This window comes from Alosa pseudoharengus, unplaced genomic scaffold (genome assembly GCF_046254945.1).
Source record: "Alosa pseudoharengus isolate Yale_2024_CS ecotype anadromous, Long Island Sound unplaced genomic scaffold, YU_APseudo_1.1 YU_APseudo_1.1_scf_15, whole genome shotgun sequence".
NCBI lineage: Eukaryota > Metazoa > Chordata > Actinopteri > Clupeiformes > Clupeidae > Alosa > Alosa pseudoharengus.
Window position 1 is genome coordinate 14787290 of NW_027468620.1, and position 25438 is coordinate 14812727.

The 25438-nt window shown below is 42.1% G+C and overlaps 2 protein-coding genes across 2 annotated transcripts in view; both read right to left on the reverse strand.

Moving 5' to 3' along the window:
* Nucleotides 1-474: 474 nt before the first annotated feature.
* LOC143124268 (phytanoyl-CoA hydroxylase-interacting protein-like) lies at nt 475-12840 on the reverse strand. The gene is made up of 5 exons (XM_076285685.1): nt 12335-12840; nt 4521-4717; nt 3981-4155; nt 3739-3856; nt 475-3541 (listed from the first exon to the last, which is right to left on the reverse strand). Exons 1-5 carry the CDS (start codon nt 12438-12440, stop codon nt 3004-3006), a joined length of 1134 nt encoding a protein of 377 aa, XP_076141800.1. The 5' UTR covers nt 12441-12840; the 3' UTR covers nt 475-3003.
* A 1372-nt stretch (nt 12841-14212) lies between these two features.
* The window catches only part of bicc1a (BicC family RNA binding protein 1a), a 52589-nt gene continuing 41363 nt past the window's right edge, over nt 14213-25438 (reverse strand). Inside the window, exons 11-21 of the mRNA XM_076285686.1 lie at nt 25083-25235; nt 22933-23108; nt 22255-22396; nt 21899-22052; nt 21379-21538; nt 20390-20429; nt 19867-20021; nt 19455-19635; nt 18706-18866; nt 17353-17452; nt 14213-17123 (exon numbers count right to left, since the gene is read on the reverse strand). Coding sequence (XP_076141801.1) covers nt 16993-17123; nt 17353-17452; nt 18706-18866; nt 19455-19635; nt 19867-20021; nt 20390-20429; nt 21379-21538; nt 21899-22052; nt 22255-22396; nt 22933-23108; nt 25083-25235 — 1553 coding nt within the window. The 3' untranslated portion in view covers nt 14213-16992. The remainder of the gene's footprint in view (nt 17124-17352; nt 17453-18705; nt 18867-19454; nt 19636-19866; nt 20022-20389; nt 20430-21378; nt 21539-21898; nt 22053-22254; nt 22397-22932; nt 23109-25082; nt 25236-25438) is intronic.

Sequence of the window (25438 nt, forward strand, 5' to 3'; positions counted from 1 at the left end):
TCTAAGACCAAGCATGCTTGCAACAGCCTGTCATCCACAACAGTTTCCCCCCACATGCTGGCATGCCCGTTGAGATACATGGCGAGAGATGTCTCGTTTGTGTTCTCTGATTCTCTGAGGTCAATTTATAGTCCAAGCGCCAAAAGCTGCTCAAGCAAACTGACATAAAAGTGACAAATGATCTGCTCAGTGCATACCACGTCACCTGCTTTTGTCGCTCTCTCTGGATGATATAGTCATTAGGCTTGCTTGAATATTCCCCATCAGTGTTCTCAAAGATGACATATTGTGTATGTCTTGTTAAACAGTGAAAAACTGTGAAATATCAAATGATGTATGCCTAAGTAACTTGGAGGTTTGTTAGTATACATTTTTAAAATACAAAATGTTTTAGCACCACTTGAACAGAGACCACCCCCCACCTGAAACACACACACACACACATAGTTTTTAAAGAGCAAACCCAACACAAAGTACTGTAGGTACACACCTGAATGGTCTTTTAATAAACAGTCACATTTGGTGTTGATCACCACTGCTGTCAGATAAAGAAAAAGTAGAGAGAGAGCACAACAGCATGATACACACAGGATGAATGATAAAGGGAAGCTGAGAGCAACAAAAAGAGAAAGGTTTGCTGCTTGACTGCTTTCCTCTGTGATATGTTCACGTATTGAGGTTAAAACGACAATAGAACAGGTACTGTACAAAGCATTTCAAGTAAGGCAGGGGAGCGTCCTTGGAAGGGCGGGCTGTCTGGATTCGTGCAGCTTCTGTTCACTGTTGGTGAAGTGAAATGTGACAACAGCACAGCTGGTTCGGAAGCTTCAAAGCCAAATGTGCACTACAAGAGGCCTTGCTAAGTCAATTCAACACACTCTGCACAACATATGACCGGAAACCTACTCTTAAAAATAAGGCTTTTTGAGACACTTCAACATGATAGAGTAACAAGGTCTTTACAGAACTAATTTAAAGAAGAATCTGCAACACTTCTGTCTAATTTGCCCCCTTTTCAGCCTTCTCTAGACTTTAGACTTTGTAAAGCCATCTATAATGTTTTTTGACAACACAATAATCACAGTGACGGTCAGAAACTGTCCAAATAAATGTATGAATGATTTCCTTTGCCCATTAATTGCATATGATAACTGGTAATCATAGCGGGTACCTTTTGGCAGGTCAGAAGGTCTTCGGTAGCTGAGTAACTGCCTCTATGGAGATGCAAATAGCAAATTATACTCTGAATTTCTGCCGTTAAATGCTTGTCTATTTCCTAACACACAGGCTACCCTTGAAGACTAGTTCTTCAAATTTTTTCTGTCTGAACTCCAGTCATAAATGACATTTGTATAATTACCGCACTAATGCATGACATCCTTTCTTTTTTCAATACAATGAGATGGTGTCAATTCCAAAAGATTCAATTGATTTCTTTCATAAGTCAATTTTGTTTGGTTCACAATATAAAAAAGCTAAAGTTGCACCACATGCAAAGTGTAATGCCGATACAGTTGCTTATTTCCACATTCCTTTATAAGACTCACGATAAAGTTATTTCCTTCCGTCAGAATTGGAGATCAAATGTTATATTCCCATTTTTTTCAGCACACTCAACAGCAACCTCTTTCCATTTTAAAGTTGTCAAGAGCATTATGACATGATATGATCACATTTTAAATCACATGCAGTTGTTTAAACAGCACTGGCATGTTTTATTCCATCATCTTGTAATTTGGATGACAAAATGGATACCCCTAGAAACATTTGTGAACGTACTTCTCATCTCATTGACTGCAGCTGAGAGGAAGCAAAATGTGACAACGGGATCAACTCCTTAAATTCACTAACAACTGAAGTGTGCATAAGATGAAACTAATCCTTGGTAAATAAGCCTGTGGACTGACTAAGACTCAGACTTGGAGATACAGTTTGAATGGAAGGACATAGATGTCTGCATTTGGTTACAGTTCATGCTTGTGACAACACATGGGCATACTATTTCATCACATGACACCGGAAATAACAGCTTCTGTCACCAGGGACAGACAAACAGGCCTCCCCAGTTCTCAGAATCAGCCATCATAGAAGCTTGATGTGGCTGCTCTCAGTGTGGCTCTTAGGGTGTGTCTCCGTGTCTTTGAGCCTTTGGTATAAAGCATGAGACTGCACCACTCAGAGCATACAAACGGCCACTTGGGGGAGACAAAAAAACAATGCACACATTTAGGCAGAGAGAATTGACTAAACATTCACTCAATGTTGTTTCTCAGTCTTGTTTCTCACACAAGATCAGCAGGCACACACACACACACACACAAACACAAACACACACACACACACACACACACAGACCGCTAGGCCTATGTACAGAGGAATGAAAACATTAACATATCAATCCCCTCTAAAAATGGAAGAGAAAATAAAGCAGGCGGAGAAGTACAGAGAGCTGCATTTTGATTTCCAAAACAAAACAATAATATTAACACAGTCAGCAGCCAGGGAAAACATAAAGGGTATCAAAAGATCCGTTTAAAGGGGCGGTGTGTGTCTGTCAACCATTTAACCATGTTCCTGTAATTCCTGGGACAACTAAGGGATAGGGCTGACGGGGTAACTTACAGGTGGCATTTTGGTGTTTGCAGGTTAAAGACAGGAGGGTGTTTCTTTATTTTTTGCTTTGTAACAGGAGAGGGGATTGCATGTTCAGCTTTTCACATATATCATATTTTAAGACCTGTTCAGGGTGAAGATTCCAATGCAGTCATTGAAATTGCGTAGAGACATTCCACACTGACGACAACATTACACAAGAGTTGAGGGAGATCAGTTGGCATTTTCAATGCAAGAATGGGCAACATGGAGACTGCTGGATCCATCTTTTGCAGCCAACACTAATGTCTGAGTTTATAAGGGCATAGGATCAAGAATGAAGGTTTTGAAACCACGGAGGTTTAGCTTTAGCTAAGCGTTAGCGGAGTTAGCTTAGCTTTAGCGTTAGCACTAGCGACCCACACTAATGTTGCACGTCTTGCAGCTTGGGTCCTTCTTGGCGTTGAGAGTGGACAGGCTACTGAGCTGGTGTCCGCTGATCTCGGCTACAGTCCCCTGAGCCAGCTCCACAGGCTCAGTGTAGATGACCTCCAGGATCACGTCTTGGGCATGTCGGAACTCCAGCTGCCCGTCCTCAGTTGCCACGCACGTCAGGAAGCGGTTGTCAGCCACGTTGAGCTCTGGCAGCCGGTCCTGGCAGAAGATGTCGCCAGGTGACCCCCTGGGGGCCACCACCAGGATGACATAGTGGTAAGCCGTGTACATACAGTAGAAGTCACCGAAGTAAAGGCGAGTGTGCGGGCCGAACAGGGTCTGGGCGGGAACCGTAAAGCGCAGACGGCCGTAGGGGGAGTCCTGGGGAGGCTGGCCCGTATTGAACTCTGTGTTGCAGCTGAATAAGATGCCCTCCAGCTTGCCACTGATGGGGGAGCCGTGGCTGCCACTGTTGTCCTTCACTGATGGGAGCATACGACTCCCCTGTACCTCCCTGATGACAGGGAAACAATTGAGAATGGGTAAAGAAATGGCATTAGACTGTTGACCTAAACAATACTATTTGTTTATAAAAATTCAATATTCATTTTGAAACTATAATATGATTATAATGACTCAATATTTAACTACTGCAATGTGCTTGTTGCCTTGGGTTACACACTGTTTTGAAATGGGCTGAGCATAACATACTTAACATGGTCGAAGTACTCTTTGTGTTGGTTCCTGTAGAACACTGAGAATTTAAGCATTCTTCCAGCGATGGCCTCCGCTTTCTGCATCAGCTGATTCAGATGCACTGTGGAATAATCTAGAAACAAGAACAAAGTATCGTACTGTAACTGATTCAGTTAATAAATTGAATGTGTGTCCACCTATACAGTACATGTGTGTGTGTGTGTGTGTGTGTGGTTGATTTTGTTTAAGTCTCTGACCAGCAGTACAAAACTCAATGATGTCACTCCACTCTGATACAGCGTAATCCCCATCACTCTGTTTGGAGGCTGTCTGCACGGCAACTGTGTACTCTGTGCGCGGGCTCAGGAACCAATGGCCTCGCACTGTCATTGGCAACGGCACTGCCTTAGCAACCAGTTTGGTGGGGACGTCCTGAAAAAGGGAAGGAGGGGCAAACTTGTTCAAGGTACGTGTATGTGTATGTAAAATGACACAGAAAACTATCAGAGCTGAAGAATACACCCACCACAAACTCAAATTATGTTAGTAAAAGTACCCCTTCTGTCCCTCGCAAATAATTCCACAATAAAACACCTGAGGTCAACTGCAACTGTACAAAAGGAAAGGTACTACAAAGTGCTATTGCCAGTGCAATTGTGCAAGTAAGGAATTTGCTTCACACTTAACAACACTGTCTCTCCACCTAAACTGTCGTAGGAGTGATACAGATAGGCCTACTATTTATGGTGAGCGTGAAGTGGCGATGGCATGTCATTCCTTGGTTGATTCTACTATACCTTGTGTTTGAACTTATTGGAGTTCTTGTTTTCCTTTTTGTTCAGGTCTATGAAGTAGTGTGTTATTTTTTCCTTGACCCGAGGGTCCATGTCCCAGCAAATCTTGAAGGAGTCGCATGTGATGTTGCTGATCTTAATGTTTTGGGGAACAGGGAGCTCCTCCATCTCTACCATGCCGCTCGCCTCTGGCTTGCCTCCTGTTTACAATCAAAGAGAGGAACAGGCGTTTCACATGCTGCTGAAAGTGCATAGGCAGCTCTGCCTTTGAAGAACAAAAACATGACAAGATAAAGTTTTCCCATGGTATTGTAACATCATACTGCTCTTGGGATTGATGTAGTTTAAGAGTGTTCTCCAGTCTCACCCATCTCCACCCATGACAGACAGAAACCATCAAATACATTAAATAAATGTGCCGTGCATTGCACAACAGGTTGTTTTTTTCCCAGATAATGATAATGATGATGAATGAATGATAATGAATTGAGTGGTGATTAATGTAATGTGAAAACTGTCAGGGTCATCTTTAGCAGAGGGACATTCTAAAGCCCCAAAACAGCCTTGACAAATACACCAAATTCACACATAGTGGAACACACGCTCAGTGGACACTTGAGAACAAAGGGAACTTCTCGGTCTCGAGCACATGAAAAGGACCTCACTGGCTGAGCAACAAAGCAAGCTCTGTGCTGAGGCAAGAGCATAGAACCGGAGAGAGAGAGAAAGAGAGAGAAATTTCCGGAACAATGTGCAGCAGAGTGTAGTAGTCCATGGAGCCTCGTTTCCAAAGGTCTGGTGTCAGATTATTCTGTTGATGGGGTCCAACTCTCTCACAGTGCAGGTCCTGCAGGTGCTGTTTACAAAACATCTCTGTTCAGTGCAATTACTCCCTCAGGGTATACAGTACACATGCACTTTAGAGAGGATACAGCATCAGCACTGCGCTACTGCCGCTGTTATAATAATAGAGCATGACAAATAGTGAGCTCACTACTGGGACACGTGAGAGGGCAACATACACGAGAGAGCAGTAGTACATTCTGGAAGAGCTGATCAACTATGAGGGTTTTAATACAGACACACACACACACACACACACACACACACATACACAAACCTGACTAAATCTTTCATCATGCTAGTTTGATTCCTGAGACTGGCATTGTTTGGTACTTGTTTACTATACAGAACAGAATGGCTCAGCATAATCACTCTGTGTGTGCACACTTCTGCAACACTTCTGAGTACAGTTTTTGTCACAGTAATCCTGCTTTCACACAAAACGTAGCATAAAATAACATGGAAACACTGAAAATGATTAAGACCTAAAAGAATATGCTATTCAGAAAGTGTATTCAAGTATATGCAATATGATTAAGGTCTACATAATTCCTGAAGAAGACATTATTGTAAATATGATTTAGATTTCATGAATTAGTATTCATGACCAGTACTTTAGTGATGAAATTAGTTATAAGACATATCATTATATTATTATTGTATTATCATTATTATGTTATTACACTATGTTTCTCTAACCATCTCCAGGTATTAGGGATATTGTAGTGAAACCTGCATTAGTTCCTTATTTTCTATTCACTGAAATCTATGAATTTGCTTTCTAGAATAACGGTCAAACCAAGGCTAGCCCTGCAATAAGCCAAGTTATGGCAGGGAACACCAACGGTTATTAGAGCAGAACCGAATTACACCACACAAACACCGATCTAATGATGAGCACACGCAGCTTGGTATAGCCTACATGCAGCAGTGCCAGGTAGGACTGCAGCAACATCTGACTGGCTGCCAATCCCTCTCTGTGTGTCAGCCAAGCCTGGTCCTAGCAGAGAGAATGGATCTGTATACACATCTACAGCATGAGATCACAGTTATGACAGCATTGTGGGGGCCCTTAATGAAAGAGACAGATGGTGCAAGGCATGTTCAAATATTTGGTGACGACTTTTGGAAAAATGATTCAATGACTCAAAGTCAACAGGCTCTCTGTCACTTGTTCAATCCAATTATTTTGATCACCAGAGTCTTTAGTCCTTCAGACTGCTGGAATGTTGTAGTTTACGGTAATTCTATGATCTATAACTAAATATACTACTAATGGACACTCATGTTGTGTCTGTTTTGTTCCATAACATTATTTAGAAAGCTGTTTCATTCATAATGTGCATTGAACTACACCTACCTATGTACCTTTTATTGATATTGACTCAGAGTTCTACTGCTACGCTTCTCACTTAATACACTAGTGAGTATAAAGCGCCATTATGCCTTCAAAATTCATGTGCGTCTTTTGTGCAAAACATGTACTCCTGCATCTGTGTGTGTGTGTGTGTGTGTGTGTGTGTGTGTGTGTGTGTGTGTGTGTGTGTGTGTTAGAGAGGTAGAAAGCAGGCATTTTCCCATTAATCATCCGTACAGTAGGCTGCCTGCCAAAAGGGTTGACTCTACTCCACTTCCTAAAAGACTCCTCCGGGATGGAACTATCCTCTGTGCTTCATCATACCACAGACAGCTGCAAAAACACATTTCCCAAACACTCATCCAACAGTACATATTTTACCTGACTCAAAAAAAGCATCAAAGCAAACGTAAGTGAAACCAATTACCGTGAAAATACAGTTTAGAGACACGCCGGGTTAGTAGGGACACATAATACAGAACGAACAAACAATATAAAAACAGAATCAGCCTACAGACCTAGGCAGCACTGGGATCATTATCTTGTTATTTCCTGCCATCACACACACACACACACAGACACACACACACTGTACATATATAAATGCACACACACCTGTAACAACCATATTTCTGGTTCATAGGTTAAGCACCCCCTTAGTGTCGAACTGAATAACTGAGAGGATTTATTCCATGACTGTTGCACAAGAACACAGACATGAATCTGTGGAATACTTACACACCAGAGAGCAGCTATAGAACAACAAACAAATGAATGTCAACATTCCAACTCCAAAGGACTTGATAACTGACTCCATGGAAGGCCAGTGAAACCAAACCAATCAGTCATATACTGTACTATATACTATTGGTGAGGTAAAGTAATGTCCATAAACTGCATTTACACATTTTCTTCTCTATAGAATATTCATAGATCTTAAGACTTCACGAATCACATCTAATCTCACCATCAATCAGTTCTGTCCAGACCCTGTCTGGAATCCTCCCTTTTGGAGCAGTTGAGGTCTCAGTGTCTTACAAAGGACATGCAGGCCTGTGGAGCTGGAACAGAACTATTTGATTAGGAAGAGTACACTAGAGTTCTGAACTCAATGTTCCAAAGCTCTCATTTATGATTTATTAAAGGTTCCGGATGACACAACCAATAAACATCACAGCACATCATGCAGAGTTAGTGAAAAATAATTATTATTTTAAGTTAAAGCACCGAGGACATGGACAGAGAGTAAGATATCAAGTTTGCACCTATTTTAGCAAAAGTAAATCTTCAGGGAAACAATGTACTTCTTGTACATTCCATCATCTAAGTAAACACTGAAAGACACAAAAACAGACAGCAATTTTTACTTAGAAGGAAGTAAAACACTATTTCAGACAGACATAGGCCTACCTAAATGTTGAGAGACTGTAGTCGATTCCCTCCAGTTATCACTTACATCAATACCTTCTGCAGGTCATAAAAGCTGTTACCCTTTCCAGTCTGACTATATTTTGGGGGAATTTATATGATTAACTTCATAAAAGTATGGTAAAAGTTGAGACACAGCAAAACCAATTGTCTGTACTCCTGTGTGGTACTGTGCTAGGCTAATCTGGGAAGCTATGCCCTGCATTCTTTATTTTGCCTCAAGCCATTGGCTTAGCCTGGTTTAGTGCTCATTTAATAAGCTTCCCCTTGCTAACACACATATACACAAGCACACACACACACACACACACAAACTTGGATTATGTAACCAGCCAGATGCTGTTGTTTCTGTGTAAAACGAGGAACAGAGTTGAAAGGTATACGCATAAAATATTCTTACAGATTGTTCATACAGAAAAAAGCATTTGACTCATAAGTAAAAAATATGGATGCAATGGTTTTCCAATATTAAGTATCAGAATGTTAGCAATGTCCTTCATATGAATTTCATATAGACATGAGTGTATAAAAAAAGACCTTGGCATATTGCTAAATAAATAACTATGAATTTTGAATGACTTTGAATAACAATATATAGAAATACAGACACAATATATTTGTAATTATTTATTCTCCTTTAAACAGAAAATTGAGGCATCACTCTGTTTTAGACTTCATTATGTGTTAACCAGGCGTGTCGTATAGGCATCAGCTGCCATTAATGGAAGCTCCAAGGAGCCATGCTAATATATGCTAACGCTAACACAATGACTCAACACTTCTTTGACAAGAGGAGGATATTGTTATCAGCCTCACACTGGGAGCTTTCAAGCCTGAATTCATTTGTGAGAGAAGATGGCTATATTTGTAGAGTCTCTGCATTTGGTTTCCATGTTAAGTGGATGTTACAGTTATGCTATAGCTGTATCACATTAATGATGCATGTTTATGAAGAACACAACTCTGTGTGTGTGCACGTGAATGCACACACGTGGATGTATCTGTGTCTATTAGTCATTTCTACAGTGACATACTCCAACTGTGACTTCATTACTCATTCTCAGCATGGCCCAAATGTCTAACAGAGAGGCACTACAGCCTGCTGTTTTCTTACATCTTACATCTAGACTGTGTGTGCGCGTGTGTGTGTGATACAACAGGAACATATTTTTCCAGTAAAAAATGATGGCCCAGCATTAGCAAACTAGCGTCAGGCTAGCCACTCCTGCATGGCATTCCTTGTCTAAAATGACCCCTAAAGTGCCGCATCTCCTGGAATAGTTTAAGCCCATTTGCGCATGAAATACTATTAATTCCCAACAGATATTTACCATTGTGACATCATTCACAGTCTGAGAGGATGGAATGGCCTCCCTATGTTCTTGTAGCCTAAATAGGCAAATGGAGTTCATCTGCACAGCACTTTACTCATAGCCCTTCACACTTCACACCTCATATCTCCCTGTCCAACTGTGGCTAAAGCCTAATTGCCTGCATGCCATCATCATTAAAGCAATGATTCCCTGATAGATTACAACTTCTTTTTACAGTCAATGAAATTCCCTCAGGTACAGGCCTAGGAAAACACCCATACTATTGTCCTTTATGGATCCAAAACACTTTTGTTACGTTTGTGCCTGTCATCTACACTACTCCAGCCTTTTTGAGCTCCTGAAATGGAATGATTTGAAAACACTGTTGGCCCCGTGTTCATTTAAAAACTCCGGCTTTGCGTTTTAATGTGGACAAGTAAGCAGGCTTGCTACGTCAAGTAAATTGCTACTTTAAATCACTGACCAGGCTCAAAATATCATTACACGTCTGTGATACTGTGGAGAGGGTCCCTACAGACAAACCAAAGTCATTTTAATTGTCATCCTCCAAAAAATCACTTGGGTCAGTTTGTATGATATTTACTGTAAAGCTTCTAGATAAACATCCAACTCAAGTGGACCACAACTTAATTATGTCACTGTTTCACACACATTCATACAGGTTTGTCAAGCTGATGGGGTATTATTACTGTAAACAGAGTATCCCAGTAGCCTAAAAAGTTGTGGGTTCAATTCCCGGCTTCCACTGTTGTGCCCTTGAGCAAGGCACTTCACCCTGAGTTGCTACGGGGACAATGGCCCTTGTAAAATTAGATAAATCTCCTCTGGACCTTAGGATTCATCAATCATCTGCCATCTCCTTCTTTCACTCATTTAAACCTTTCAGATTATTGCAGGACTCTGTCTGTATGAAATCCCAAGGACACCTCGCCTGTATTTACTGACAAAACTATACTGAGCAAATGGAGTGGTCAGTCAATAAACTCCAAATGGACTGTGAGGTGCATCCTCACTTCTTCCTGAAATAACTGCACTGTTTTTGTAATGATAGACCAACCAGATAATATCTGCTCTTCACAAAAGGAAATAAGCATGGCTCTTGGTACAGACAGATCATTACATCACAGAACCTCATAGAAACTGTTCAACTTAAAACAAGGATACCTTGAGGATGCACTTCTCTCTTAAAGAGTCTGTTAATACGATCTCACGCTGGCATGTACACTACACGGATGGGTAAGCAAAAAGAGATTGGCCAGTTGGGAGTGTGTGTCATACATGACCTTATGCGTTTGTGATGAGGTGGGTTAGGCAAGAGTATGGCTGCTCCTGCTCCCACTCTCTGGAGACACCATGCAGCTCACCCTGGCCGCTGTGGGGAGAATAGCACGGGGTGGGGACACAGTGTGCTCATCTCAGGGCCTGCTGCGACCTCTTCCAAGTGCATCCTCAGGGACACAGTGATTTGTCATCTCAAGTGATGATTACCATACAATATTGCCCAATTCAATTATATTGACGAGAGAACCATGAATGCAAATGCAAAGGAACCATGAATCTTAAGACAGATCTGAGACAAATTCTGCAGTAGCCTACTGTATCTATTTCAGAGGCTAGTGAGTTTTTTTGTTTGTTTTTTTTACAAGGTCATTTCATGTCAAATCACCAGGCAAGCAAGTCTTCCTAAATAGTTTAGGCAAAGTGCAGCAGAACACATTTTGGCAAAAAAGATGTACATTTTCATGACTAGGCCTACTCAAAATGAACAATTAACAACTGAATGACTCAAGCAATAAGCATTCCTGGATGAAATACTTCTGAAAGACTTCCTATATCATTAACGGGCGGGCCTACTACTTTGAGGAAGGCATGTAATGGGCAAGCCTTTACGTGAAACTGAAAAAAGCAGATGCATTATATTGCAGTTGTTGAAAGTCTATAGGGCTGACGACTACGATCTCATAGAGCACAGTCGAGAATAAAAAAAGAAATGATGAAAACGTACTGAGTAGGCTATGTTTAGTCATTGTCAAAATAGTCATTAGTCAAAACGTCTGGACAGTCGGTTTTGTGATCGCCCACATCATACGCTATTTTGCTATTTTCTGTTGTGGTTGAGGAAACTTGAATTCAACATCGATCTGTAAAACGAAAAATCTCACTCTATACTACTTCTACTGAATCATCGTGACTGTTGTCCAAAAGACAGGCCTACGTAACATTGTTGCCAATGCATAGCCCATCACGATTGCGCGGTGCCGGTCGCTCGGTAAAGCAATGTCAGCGTTCCGCTGTAGTTCATCAGATTAAAAGCCCTAATGTCCGTCATCTCCTGTCGGTCGTTTGATGTCGAACTGGCTTTCGAGATAAGCATTATCTTTGGGTGCTGCGGGATTCTCTCGATTTAAAATCTGGTATTTTCTCAATGGAAAAAACCCGACAGCTTTAACGACACCGGCAGTGTCCATGGTACTGAAACAGTGAGGCAGAACGGGGGAGGGGCTGTTACAGGTGGCGCCTCTTCCACATCTGCAAAGGAGATTAATTGAAGTTTAATGGTTGTAAAGGGGAATTAAGTCAAACATCCATCAGATATTGAAAGATGCAGCTGTAAAGGCGATGCAGCTGATCATATAAGTTGTGATGGCACTAGCTTGCTGGGGCAAACCCATAGAAAAAATAACATTGGACCATAACAGCGCTGGTTTTTCGCATTTGAAAATCCCCTCAAAATGCACCCATCTCAAGACAAATATCTATGTAAGCCTTTTGAGTAAAGACATGGTCATTTGTCAATGATCATGTAATTTGTCAATGGGAAAACGGGTGAAGCCATGGAGGAATGTCAGCCTTACCGTCTCTCTCGCATAGCTCCAGGCTTTCCAAGCTGAGGTTGTTCACCATGCCTTCACACGGACTTATTGGGCTGGTGATGTTGTGGCCCAGGCTGGGGACCTCCATGTCGCCGGCGTCGGAGAAGCAGGTTTACTGATGCGACTGCGAGCTGGTGAGGTCTGCCGCAGATGTAGCTATCACCCAACAGAGGAGAAGACGTTGTAGGGTCTTCAGCAGTCTCTCTCTGTCTCCCTCACTCTCTCGGGTTATGTGGCGTCAGCGAATCGTCACACGCGCTGCGCGGCGCTGCTTGGGCGGTTTTGCGGCGACCGGAAAGCCATGTTATAATGAGTGAAACAGCCTAGCCACTTACCTCTCCCTCTGTAATCTACATGTAGTTTGGTGGCATCCCCACTGCCTCTCTCCCACGAAAGCTACAAGTGTTTGGTTCCCTTGTCGCAGGACGGCGAATAACGGATTGGTAAAAAATGCCAAAGCATGCACCAGTTTCTTATATAATAGGATTACCGGTGCCCGCCTCCATTTAAATCTCTGCCTGAAACTATAACATCGCAACCACTTATATTCTGCATTTTGCTTCTGCTGACGTCATCATAGCCGACTATATGAAAGCCCCTGTGCATGTCCTTATTTGGTACCCAAACGGCCTCGCGCCAAAGCGCAGGTGCGAGTCTGAAGGGCGCTTGCAGTGATTTTAACATAAAACGCATTTTATATGTCTATACTGTGTAAGCTTTAGCCTAGTGTCTTACAAGGTTTGGGGAAATGTATTAAAGGCAAATTAACACCAAATACTCGTGCCAAAAAGATAGCTGCAGCCTGGTTGCTATTTATGTTGACGCGGATGAAGTTATGGATATGACTGCATGGCCTATGTGCTATGTGCCCTGAGCAACAGCCTAATCCTCAACAGATCGTCTCTGCGTTCAGAGGGTCATCATAATCCACAGCTGCCCAATGTTTGTCGCCATAGAATGCGCACATAATCATCTCAGCAGTAGCGATGTGAATATAACATTTACCATTTACTGTGAAAAGAAATAAAGCCACATATATTGGGATATATTTCCATTCACTGGATAGATGTGTATTGATTTTTGTTTTTATTCTGAATTTATTCGATGAAGTGTCAAATCTACTCTGACAATTGCTTGTTAGGGCTACTCATTTGATATCACCTAAAGTTTTACAATAAAGAATCAAAAGTTAACAATTTAATTATTAAATGATGAGTTCTTATAATTTAACACGTTACATCTGATATCCTACCTCATTTCAGTGCTGAACAGTGTGATTACACCACAGCTGTTGTGGAGCCCACTGAATTTGTTATGATAAGATCCCTGCATAGAGAAAGAATTGGAAAAATATTAATTTAAAAACGTGGTGCTTTTGTAGCCTAATGGGCGAATGTAACACAGTTTAGTGCAAAATGACCGGATAATAACTCAGAAAGATAAACTACATGAGGGAAGCTTTAATCCCTCTGGAGATTAGGGAAAGCCCTCTTCATAAAATAAGCAGGGGTGTTGGCATGGTGGCATCACTAAACAGGAGAGGGGCAAGTTTATGGAAGAGTTTCATACAAAAGAGTGAGTGCAATTTAATTGTTCACTCTTGTAGAACTGCTTTTGTGTCATAACATCAGATGTTTTGAGTGTATCAATTTGTAACTCCCATACATTCTTCTCTATCTCTGTCATGTACACACACACACACACACACACACACACACACACACACACACTTCAGCGCCCAAAAGAAATGCGGTCACGGAACCTTTTCCCTAGTTTCCAATTCTCATTTTATTCTCAATAAATACCACAGCTAATTAACACTTGCACATGGGCATCCTTTGTTTACACCTGGAACAATAGGTGAGTGAAAATGACATCCATACTTACTAATATATCTGACAAGATTACAAGGAGGCTCAATTTGAATACTTAAGGTTTTTATTTTATGTGGCAAACAGTTTCAGAACACTTTTTTTGTTCTTAAATTTGTACCAATATCTGTGGAACTACATTTACATATAGATCAACAATCATTCATAACCCAACAACACTGCAGGTAGTACACCGATTTGGACATTTTTGTGCACTGGGTTTTGTTTTTTGGCAAAAACGTGAACAATGAGTGGGGTCGTTTCCAGTGTTTCCTTTAGTGCAGCCCTTTGTCAGCGTATGGCGCCCGTAAAGGGACGTGAAAAAAATGTTTTCATCTCAAAAGTTTCATAAAAACACTTTTATGCACATTTCCCTTTAGGGGCTCCATATCAGAGAGCCCCTTTACAGGAGGGGATTTTTTCTATTTGGTCTCAGCCAAATGTATTTTTTCCCCTAAAAATCCCTCAATTCTGCTCAGCCGTGTCAGAAGGCCACGTCCAAAAGAAACAACTACATTTCCCAGAATCCCCCCGCTTTTGGGAGGATGACGTAGTAAACACTAAACAGAACAACATAGCTGTTCCTTTAGAGAACATTAAGGCACACAAGCAAGGAAAAGACTGATTGACAGGCAAATTTGGCCAGAATCAGACCTCAAGCAAGACTCACTGAATGAGCCATTTTAGAATGAGTACAGAGACATGAAACAATTCAATGCTTCCACGCTGGAGATATTACTTTGGTCAACAGCAACTCTGATGACAACGGGTCCCTATTTGTAGTTCAAACTATTACTGTAAACTGGAACTCAGAACCACCTAAACTGATGTCTCTCACACAGACAGAAAGGCAGTCGGCAAACAAAAACAACTGTTAGTCTTGCTGCTGACCGATCATGGACAACAGCATCAGAAAGAAATCTGGCTGTGGCTGAAGCATAATATCAACTGATTTGTCTGTCAATGAAGACACATTTACAGGTAAAGAGACAAAACTGCATCCCTGTAGCAGTTTTTTCACCAGCCATACTCAACTGACTTGAATACATTTGGATACAGGTGGAAAAGAGTAAGTATTTTAAAGCATATACTGCTTGTGAAGCACAAAAAGTTAACATTTTACTTTTACAATGATCTACAATGAAGTCACTTTAAGACTGAGAATGCTGGCTTGGTCATGTGACTTCTCCTGTATTGCACTGCATCATTTGGGAAAAAAAATGCAACTCTCTTTTGTACCAAAACAGAAACCTGACATTATGAAAAGCTTGTCATGTCCAACACATTGAAAACCAGACAACGTATCTAACCTTTAGTGGTTGACATTCATTATTTTAGATTGTACCACTGACAATAGTACCACAGATTCTTAAAAAAAAGAATTTAATCAATCAGCCAATGTATTTCAGCTGGAGAATAACCTTGAGTATGTGCTATAATACTACCCATCTGGACTGTGTAAAGTTAAGATGAGTTTAAGTGTGAATACTGCATGTCCCTTCATAAATCCAGACACGAAAATATTTTCACAGCTCAACTCTAAACTGATGGCTTAAACCTCTCACTGTTGACATGAACTCCTGTAACAGTAAATATGTCACCAACAAAAACAACATAACAATACTGGTTCATATACGCAAATACATTGGGGTATATAGAACCTCATCTAATGTATGGCTATCTCCTGTTGTGTGACAGTGACCAGGAAGAACGCCTGGAGGCATTCAGATAGAGAGAGCCTAATGTTTACACACACACATACACTCACACACACAAACTGCTCTCATTTCCACTGCCAGCCAACCGTGGACCTGATCTGAAGGTAACTTCATCTTAATCGTTACAAGATGATTCAGTTAATAGGAAAAATATTGACTGGAGAACAATTTTTTAAAATAATAAATCATCAAAACAAATAATTTTGTATAAAAAACAAAACAAAAAACGCAAAAAATACCTGTAAACCAATATTCCATATTAAAATACATGAATATAACACACAAAACAAAGGAGGCATATCAAAAGAATACACTGAGATTACAAAATAATTAGCTACAAAAGTAAAATAGTGAGGACTAGGTTCGGACGGACGGATGGATTCTGAAGCTCAAAGTCTGCTCATAATTAATTCAACCTCTCCCGCTAGTCCGCTAAAGTCACTGAATCCAGAATGACACTAAAATGTGACCTTTTGACCTTTCAGTCCCCTTCTTCAGTAAGTGCTTACTCTAGGCTTTGGCCCTGCAACCCTGTGCATAGAGAAAATACATGATTGAAAAAAAAAAAACATATATGCATATATTTAGCTTCAAGGAGGCAGCTATCCTACAGGCAAAATATCTAAGTAATTTTAAAGTGCATTATACCGATACAACAGCCAAACATGAATGCAAATAGTACTGTGTTACTATTATATTTTATGTTGCATTCTTCCCTTCCCTTTCCTTTCCTATGTGTTCTGCACAATGGCTGTACCTTTCCTTAATGGCAGTAACATTATCCTTCATTTTTATCATACATACGTACATACATAGAACACGTACAGCACCGTAATAAGGACATCAGAAGATAGAGGCCTTTTTTCTTTCCTTTTCTTCAGGAACCTTTTTGAACTGCCCACAAAAGCAAGGCTGGCATACATAGTCCCAGAGAGGCTGAGATGAACTCCGCTGAGGTGGCGAAGGATGGGGGGTGGCGGTGGGTTGGGGTGAGGTGGGGGTGGGGGGGAAGTGTTGCAGTACCTGGGGAACAGCCCAAGCGGTGTGGATCTCACCAGCGGCCGCTAACACTCGCCATGTCGGCGTGGAACTGGCGCGGCAGACGGCCGCTGGCACCCCCTTCCAGGAAGGACGAGCGCATGTTGGGCGGATCAAAGAGTTTTCGACGGTTCTTGTTCAGTTCTGGGAAAACGGAGGAAGGAAAGAGATGGCAGGGGAATGTTTGATATGAAACACATTGCTGTTATCCAGGAAAAAATCCTAATGGGTCCATAAAAAAATCCATAAATACTCACATCAATTCATAATTCACAGAGCCCTCCTCAATAAATTCAGTCATAAACTGACATCAACACATGCACATGTCCATTCACTCTCTATCTCTCTCACACACACACACACACACACGCACCTGAGATAGCCAGCAGCATTTTCCGGCGCGCTCCAAACGTGGTGATGCCGAGCTCCTTCAGGTCCTGGTCAGTGAGTGTGAGGAACGTCTGCAGATCGATCTGTGTGTGTGTGTGTGTGAACCATAGAGTGAGAAAGACATTTTTCTGACCTCAACACCCCCCACCCCCCCACCACCACCACCCATCCAATCAACAATCAATAAATATGTGGCTCAAATCCCTGTTCATTTTGCTGAGATTGTGAGTAAAACCCGTGCTAAGCCCTCAGTGGAGCGGTCTCTGCCTTAACTCAATGCTCTGCTTGGCCTGCATGCATTCTAATCTGTGTTAACCCCGCTGGGCTGCGATATGTTGCAACAGATCCCTCTGGTGGGGAAGGCAGACAGCTTTCAGATGAGAGGCATGAGAATGGTCCACACATTTGCATGTAAAACTCCAGTGTCTCAGCATCGAATCTCCTCTAATACTTTGCCAAAGTTGCATCAATGATGCTAATGCCTCCACAAAAAAAAAAAAATTTTGAAACTGTCCAACTGGCCTCCAAAAACACATGGAAAGACTGTTTTTCAGCTTTATCTCTTTCCTTTTTCTAAACGGTCCATTTGCTGTCAAGCTATTTCTAGACCTGCCAAGACACGGCGTAGTGCAAGCTCTCAACCCGAGGTTTTCACACCCTTCTCCCAGGAAGCCAATTACCGGCATCCTGGCCATTCTTGCTTGTGGCAAAAGCAGCGGGTTTCTTTTTCACCTCCTCCACTTTAAGTACCTCTAAGTGAACATGTCACATGCAGGAAGCCGGGGTGGAGAAAAACAGAGAGAGAGAGAGAGAGAGAGAGAGAGAGAGAAAGAGAAATCCATTTGCTTTCACTGGCGGCAGCTTGTGGCGAGTGCCAGATTGCCAGACGCGGGGCAACTCTGACAAGCTGACTGCTTCTTTTCACAGGAGGAGAGCAGAGAGGAGAGTGAGGCCAGAGAAATATTAATGAGTGAAAGGGAGGAACCCAGACCTGAGGCCAGACAGCACTGAGTTAGAGTAAAGAGCACAACCTTGACCATTACGTAGCTATATCTATGCAGAATTATCCATTACTTAACACCAGATGGTAACTCAGGGTTCATAAAATCATCCATCTAGAACCAAAAGGGTTTGTTTGCTATATATATATCAGACCCATTTTAAAAACATGTTTGCAATTATGGTCTATATGATTTATGCAAATATATTGTATTATAAAGCCTTAAGTAACATGTTAAATCTAAAAAAAAAAAAAGATTTAACTGAAAAGGGTTTTGGAACTGCATAAAAAGCTGAGATGGTTACAGGGGGAATTGCGTGGGACAGTGAGCCTCACCTCCTGCTGCTGGAAGATGTCGGTGTATTTGCCCAGGCCCAGTTTGCTGAAGAGCTCTGGCAGTTCCGAGCCCTTGAGGGAGGCGTTCAGAGAGCAGCCATTGGTGCCGTTCATGGAGGAGATGCAGTCCATGTAGTTACTGCTGCTCAGGTAGTGCTCCACTGCAGACCAGCAACAAGCCAGGGTAAGGAGAGAGGGAGAAGAGGAGGGAAAAGAGGAGGGAAAAGAACAAGGGATGAAGATGGAGTGTGGAGGGATGGTGAGCGAAGTCGCAGCTCATGCTCGTGAGCAGTTTTGGTATGTAAATACAGTTTAGGTGGGCTTTTCACATGGTTTATGCTCTGTGCAATAGCTTCATTGTGGGTTGTGGAAAATTGTGTGCACTGATATTCACATGACCGATGTGTTACCTGAGTACTAGCAAATTAAAATCGTCCTAACCACTTATGACACTCAGTAAAACTGGTATTTACTTTAATTTTTCAAAAATGATTATGGTCTTTCTCTGAGGGAGTTTCCTGTTAGAAGCTCAAACCACAGACACAGATGGACCAGAGGAGCTCTCTAGGCTGCAGCCTTGAAATCCCCTATATCCTATTGATGGTTGCAAGAACATTTTGATGAAATCATGATGCATTTTGTGGGGCTGCATCTGTATAAGTGAGACATATAGTGGACTGTATTGTAAATGTGTTTAGCTTGTGTCTGGGTCAGTCTGAGAATTTTAAGTGGTTGCTGTCGTCACCAACCAGATTTATTCTGCTTTCGCTTTGGACTGCTGACGGATGTTGGAAATTCGGAGTGTCCAGGAATTCTGCTTGCTGTGCCGTTTCCGGTAGGGTTTCCATTACGGTCCCGCCAGTTGTCTGATTCGCTGCCGTTCCCGATGCATTCCCGACTCCCGGAGCGAGACAGGGAGAGGGGAGAGCCCTACCGAGCAGGAGAAATGATCACAGGATCAGCTTGAAGCGCTACTTAACCACACCAACAAAACAGAGCAGACAAGCTGTAGAAACTCTGCTTATGTATGCATGTGTGTCTTCTATGATTATGTTTGCGTGTGTGTTGGGGTGTATGCGTGTGTGTGTGTGTGTGTGTGTGTGTGTGTGTGTGCATGCTTACGTGCATGACTGAGTGAGCGAGAGATGCACTTTTGTGTACCTCATAGGTGGTGCTCATGGTGGGCTTGTACGAGATGTGGTTGGCTCTGCGCAGCTCCTTAATGGTCTCAGCTGGCATGGACTTGGAGAATCCCAGGCCACTCCACGTGTTGGTAGGAGTCCGCACCTCTGTAACCACTGGCTTCTTCAACATGGCTGCAGGGTAAAATATAAACAACAACTGAGAACACATACAAATGGCAGTTTTGTCTTACATAAACACTAAAGTCTTGCATTAAGTTTCCATCAATGAAGATAGTAGTTACATATAGCTAAACACTATGGGCAAATATGGGCATTATGGGGACAAGCAAAAGCTCCTGTTGCTTTAATGATAGAGCAAGGCTGCTAAGGCTGATGCCTGGGGAACACACATAATGATGACAAAGTACAGTATATCTGGGAAGTAAATTGTTTAGCTTCTTATGAATCAAAAAATGTAATTCAATGTAAGAAAATGTAATAGACAACCTGGAATGATCTAAATAACTTGTGCACAAGCCAGACAGGATAGGGCAACTCACCTTTGGTTGCCAGCAGCTTCTTCTGCTCATAGTCAAAGGCCTGAAAAGTGATGAGAAAATACAATTAGAAATTGATGAAAAAAAAAAAAAAAATAGATACTGGATTGCTACTGAACCTTATTACTGTACAGTTGATCCACATTCAAAAGTTTTCATTCAAAACATTCAGTTTTTTTCTGTAGACCGGGAATTAAGTGGCTGATCCTGTCTCCAAAAACAATGTCAAATTATAAATTGCACTGTGGACGAAGAATGGATATTCTCTTCGGTCAGAAATAATTACCCATCAAAACATTTCATTTGAGTAATACAAACGTAAGTCAAACGCTATCTGAAGGACAAGCATAAAAAAAGATGGCGAAGTCTTGGGAAAATAAAACTGAATCCACCCTAAAACATCATTTCCATTCATAAAAGTAAAATGTGACACTTCTGAATGTGCTGTATGAAGTTTTAAAACAAATAACGAGATGCCAATTGGACGCCAATTTCGATTATATCACGTACATAAAAATCATGACTTGGCTCAGACAAACCAGTTTTCCAGACATTGTAATCCTACAAACACTAGTTCCCTCCCTTCCGTCATTTGAATATTTGGCATTGAGAATGAAATTTCAAACAGATTTTCTTATTGTTTTTAATACTTTTCTTTCCCGTTCTGCTTGGTTACCCTTTCAGACCATTTCAAAGTGAGTAATGTAATAACTCAGTACATGTTTGTGCACTTCACATGATGGAGTCAGTGCCAGTACAGTGCAATTGCCTGAACACTGCCATCAATTCCAGTGTAAAAATATGCAGACAAAAGTGCATTGAGTACAACATGCATATTGTAAAACAAAACGTGCTCTTGCATTATTTATGTAAATGCCATCATAGGAACAAGTCTGCCATTATGGGAAGCAATGAGTTTTTGGGATCTGTGGGACTCAGGGCAAACTGAAATATTTCAGATGTGGCAGAGAGTGGCGGAGTCCTTTTGGTACCTGCATGTTGGCATAGGTGGCAGACTGTGGTGAGAGTACGATCCGCTCAAAGTTCTGCTGGGCTGCCCTCTCCGCTGCCCGCTCGCTGCCAGGAGCCCGCTTATCTGCCATCGGGCTCTCTGAGGAGCTGGAGTCAGCGTCCGACAGCAGGCAGTCCGAACTGCGCTCACACACACACGCGTGCACACACATATTTAAGAGATAAAGATCTCAAGAAAACTCAGCAACTGTTGGATAACATCAGAAAAATGTGCAGTGGTCTCTTTTGGAGGCACAATATGATTCTCTGCATATTACAAACACACACACACACACACACTTAAAAAAATTATATGAACTATCAAGTAAGATGAACAAAACATTAAAATCACACACACACACATAAACGCATTTAGTATAAGGCATGAGAAGTCCATATACTGGCTGAAGCAAACAATATGCTGCCCTCAAGAGATCATCAGAACATGACAGGATGGTAAATGTTTGTGTTTGGTTGTGTGGAGGTTGCAGCATAACCTACTGCAGGTGAGAGTTCTTGGTGCCTTGCAGCAGTTCCACGGTCTGCCGTTTTCCTGACGACGACTTGCAGGAGGCCAGCATCTGCTTCAGGTCGTTGCCATTGGCCGAGTGAGATGGGCTCCTGGGCATGCCCACCTCAACAAACGTGTCTGAACCTGGAGGGAGCCGCAGACAGAAAAGGTATAAATATGACCATAGGCCATATAGTGATTAGAGTTGTTAGTATCTTCTGTGTTTGGAGAGGCCATGTTGACCAACTGGCAGAGCTGCCCTACAAATTATTTAGCCTATGTAGACCTGTGTGTGTGTGTGTGTGTGTGTGTGTGTGTGTGTGTGTGTGTGTGTGTGTGTGTATACCTTCATCAGAGCTGGACTTGCTGGACAGCGGTTCTGCCGGGTTGTGTGTGTTGGATTGAGGGGCAGGTTCACAGTGGGCTGGACTCAGAACCACATCAGCCAGGGAGGCAGAGGATATGCGACTGTACACGGAACCTGGATGCTGTTGTACAAACACACACACATACACACGCACACACACGCACACACACACACACACCAAGAGTGAGAGGGAATGCTGAAGAGTGCCTTAGCAAGTTTCCAGTGCAAATGATGTCAAACACATTAATTTACACAGAATACAGCAGCATCATGAGGGGAAATGGGAAATAGTAAACTACTGTGCACCGTTTATGGTGCCCATATTTAATGATATCTTTTGAAGCGGCCCAGAGGGGATATTACTTTACCCTTTATGTTTCAACATATACTTGCAAGGGCAGCAGAAACTCGGCACTGGCGCCTAGCTTGGCCAGCAGAAATATCATAGAGGAAGTGGTAGACTGTTAGGGTGTGTGTGTTTAAGTGTGTGTGTGTGTGTGTGTTTAAGTGTGTGTGTGTGTGTGTGTGTGTGTGTGTGTGAAATGAATAATCTTAAATAGTCATTAAGGTGGCAGACTGTGGCCAAGGTATGCGAGTTTGGATGTGTTAAGTGTACATACAGTATACATGTGTGCTTATACAGTATGTGCGTGTTACCTTAACGTGGCCGTTCAGGTGGCAGTCTGCGGCAGATCCGCCGGTGGGCTTGTGGATGGGGGTGAGGCCGGGGGGTGGGGAGGGGGTGCTCTGGGTGTAGGCCTGCACTCCAGACAGCAGGATGCTGCTCAGAGACGCCTGGGACGCCTGGTGCAGCATCAGGGCAGACGAGAAGCCTGAGGGAGAGAGAGAGAGAAACAAAAAAGAAAGAGGCAGGAATGCTTTGACGATACAAAAGGGGGGTTTGTCTTGCAATAAAGCCCGTTTGATTTTCAGAGAGAGAGAGAGAAAGAGAGAGAGACAGAGAGAGAGAGAGAGAGAGAGAGAGATACTGATTTAAGGCCAGTCCTTCATCTTACTGGTAAATCTCCTAAACCATTTCTATCGACAAGAAGCTATTTGTTAATATGTGAAACACAAAGGCCTAAAGTATGTGACCTAGCCAAACTGACTTTTCTCAAATAAATCTCAGAGTGTTCACTGTTCTTCCTGAATGTGTCTATTGCAGACCCATGAGCCATGGCTCTGGTCTACTGTTACAGATTAAATTCCACTGGAATCAATTCAGCAATTTAGAGCGCCAGTGCTTTGCACATGAGAGTGTGTTTTCAACCTTCAGGTCTATTTTTAAAGGCATAACTGAAGCATACACAAAAAACATATTGTTAAACACACCATTACAATCACATCAGAGGCAGAGGCAGAGTAAACTCACGGCTACATCTTGCTTGCAGTGTAAATTCTCAGTAAGAGAGAACACCTGCAACATTACTTAAGCTATGGACCACCTAGTGAGTCTTCCCAGACCTGCCCAGTTTCTAAGTGTAAGCATAACAATATTTAGACAGGGCTTTGAATGCTGTTGTCCTTTCTGAGTTGTTGGGCTACAAAGACTCACATACAACACACAACCTGCATGCAAAGACTCACATACAACATTTCCTAAAAAAAATGTTGGCTGGTGACCTCTAGGATCGCCAACAATTATAAACAAGCATTTGTTCATAAGAGAGCTTCCAGGTCATATTAAAGTAAAAAATGTAACTAAGCAAAAGGTGGAGCCCCCACAGTACAGTGCCCTCTGCTGGAGTTCCACAGATATATCAGGGGAAAGGATGAGGCCAAGGGAGTGAAAGTGATATTGTGCATGAGTGTGTGTGTGTGTACATGTACTTAATAGTCTGCCACAGTAAACAAGACCATTACAATGCATATCTGATGAGGATACATATGCCAACACTCACTCACTCGCTCGCTCGCTCGCACGCACGCACGCACGCACGCACGCACGCACACACACACACACACACACGCACGCGCGCGCGCACTCACTCACACAAATCAGCGTGTTAGCAGGTTTAGTTTCCTCTGACCCATCACGTCATTGAATTATTTATTCTTGAGTCAATCATGAGCAGGACCTGACCAAGGACTATGAGATTCTTTAGCATAAGTTTCCATTCGGGAATGTTCCAAGAAGATTCCACACAAAATAATGAGGAAGAAAGAATAATGAGTGGAAAATCAGTGGAAAATGAGCAATGATGGAACATTATGCAACTTGCTATTTAAACGTGATTAGGAAATTACATCTGATGCTCCATCTGCCAAACACACATCTTTTGATAGTCCCTTGATAGCCCCTATCAAGTTACATAAAGAACCAAGGATTTCATTTCATTTCAGACCACATCACTTGAACTATACTTCACATCTGGCTTCAAATCCGATATGATACTATGAATGTGTGTCATTTCTGGTGAACATTATGATGTAGGTACAAATCTTTGTCATATCAAAATCCAGGAGATTACAATCTTGTTCACATAGAACAGCACAGTATTCATTGATAAAGAGGTGCACAGAAGGGAGTGTACACAGAAATAATATGGTTAATATGGTTGTCTTCACACATATGTGCTTTTTGCAGTGTGAAATTAAGTAAAGGCATCTTGACATTATACCCCTTCATGCTGTTCTTTCAGTATATACAGTATAGTCTTTTGATCCCGTGAGGGAAATTTGGTCTCTGTATTTATCCCAATCCGTGAATTAGTGAAACACACACAGCACACAACTATAAAAGGGGTCTAACACACTTCTCCAAAACTTTGAAGTGCGGTGGTCTACCACAGGAGCTCCGCACTCACACTGTGTGCTGGACGGGGTGGTGAGGGCGTTGGTCCAGAGGGAGGGGGGGCACGGCCCTGAGGGTGAGCCCACGCCGACGCTGGATCCGTTCAGGGCTGAGTTTGGGGCGGACGCCCCGTTCAGTCCGGGCCCCACTGCTGAGCTCAGGAGACCTGGTGGACAAGGGAGTGAATGACCAAGAACACAGAACAATTAAATTAATAAAGTCTTTTTTTTATAAAAAAAAAAACAGATAGACATGAACACACAACACAAACTAACATAACAACAGTACTGCAAAATGTTCTTAAACATTTAACTGCTATTGTTGGTTATAATACTCACAGTTATTACATAAAAAAACCTTGTCAGTTGT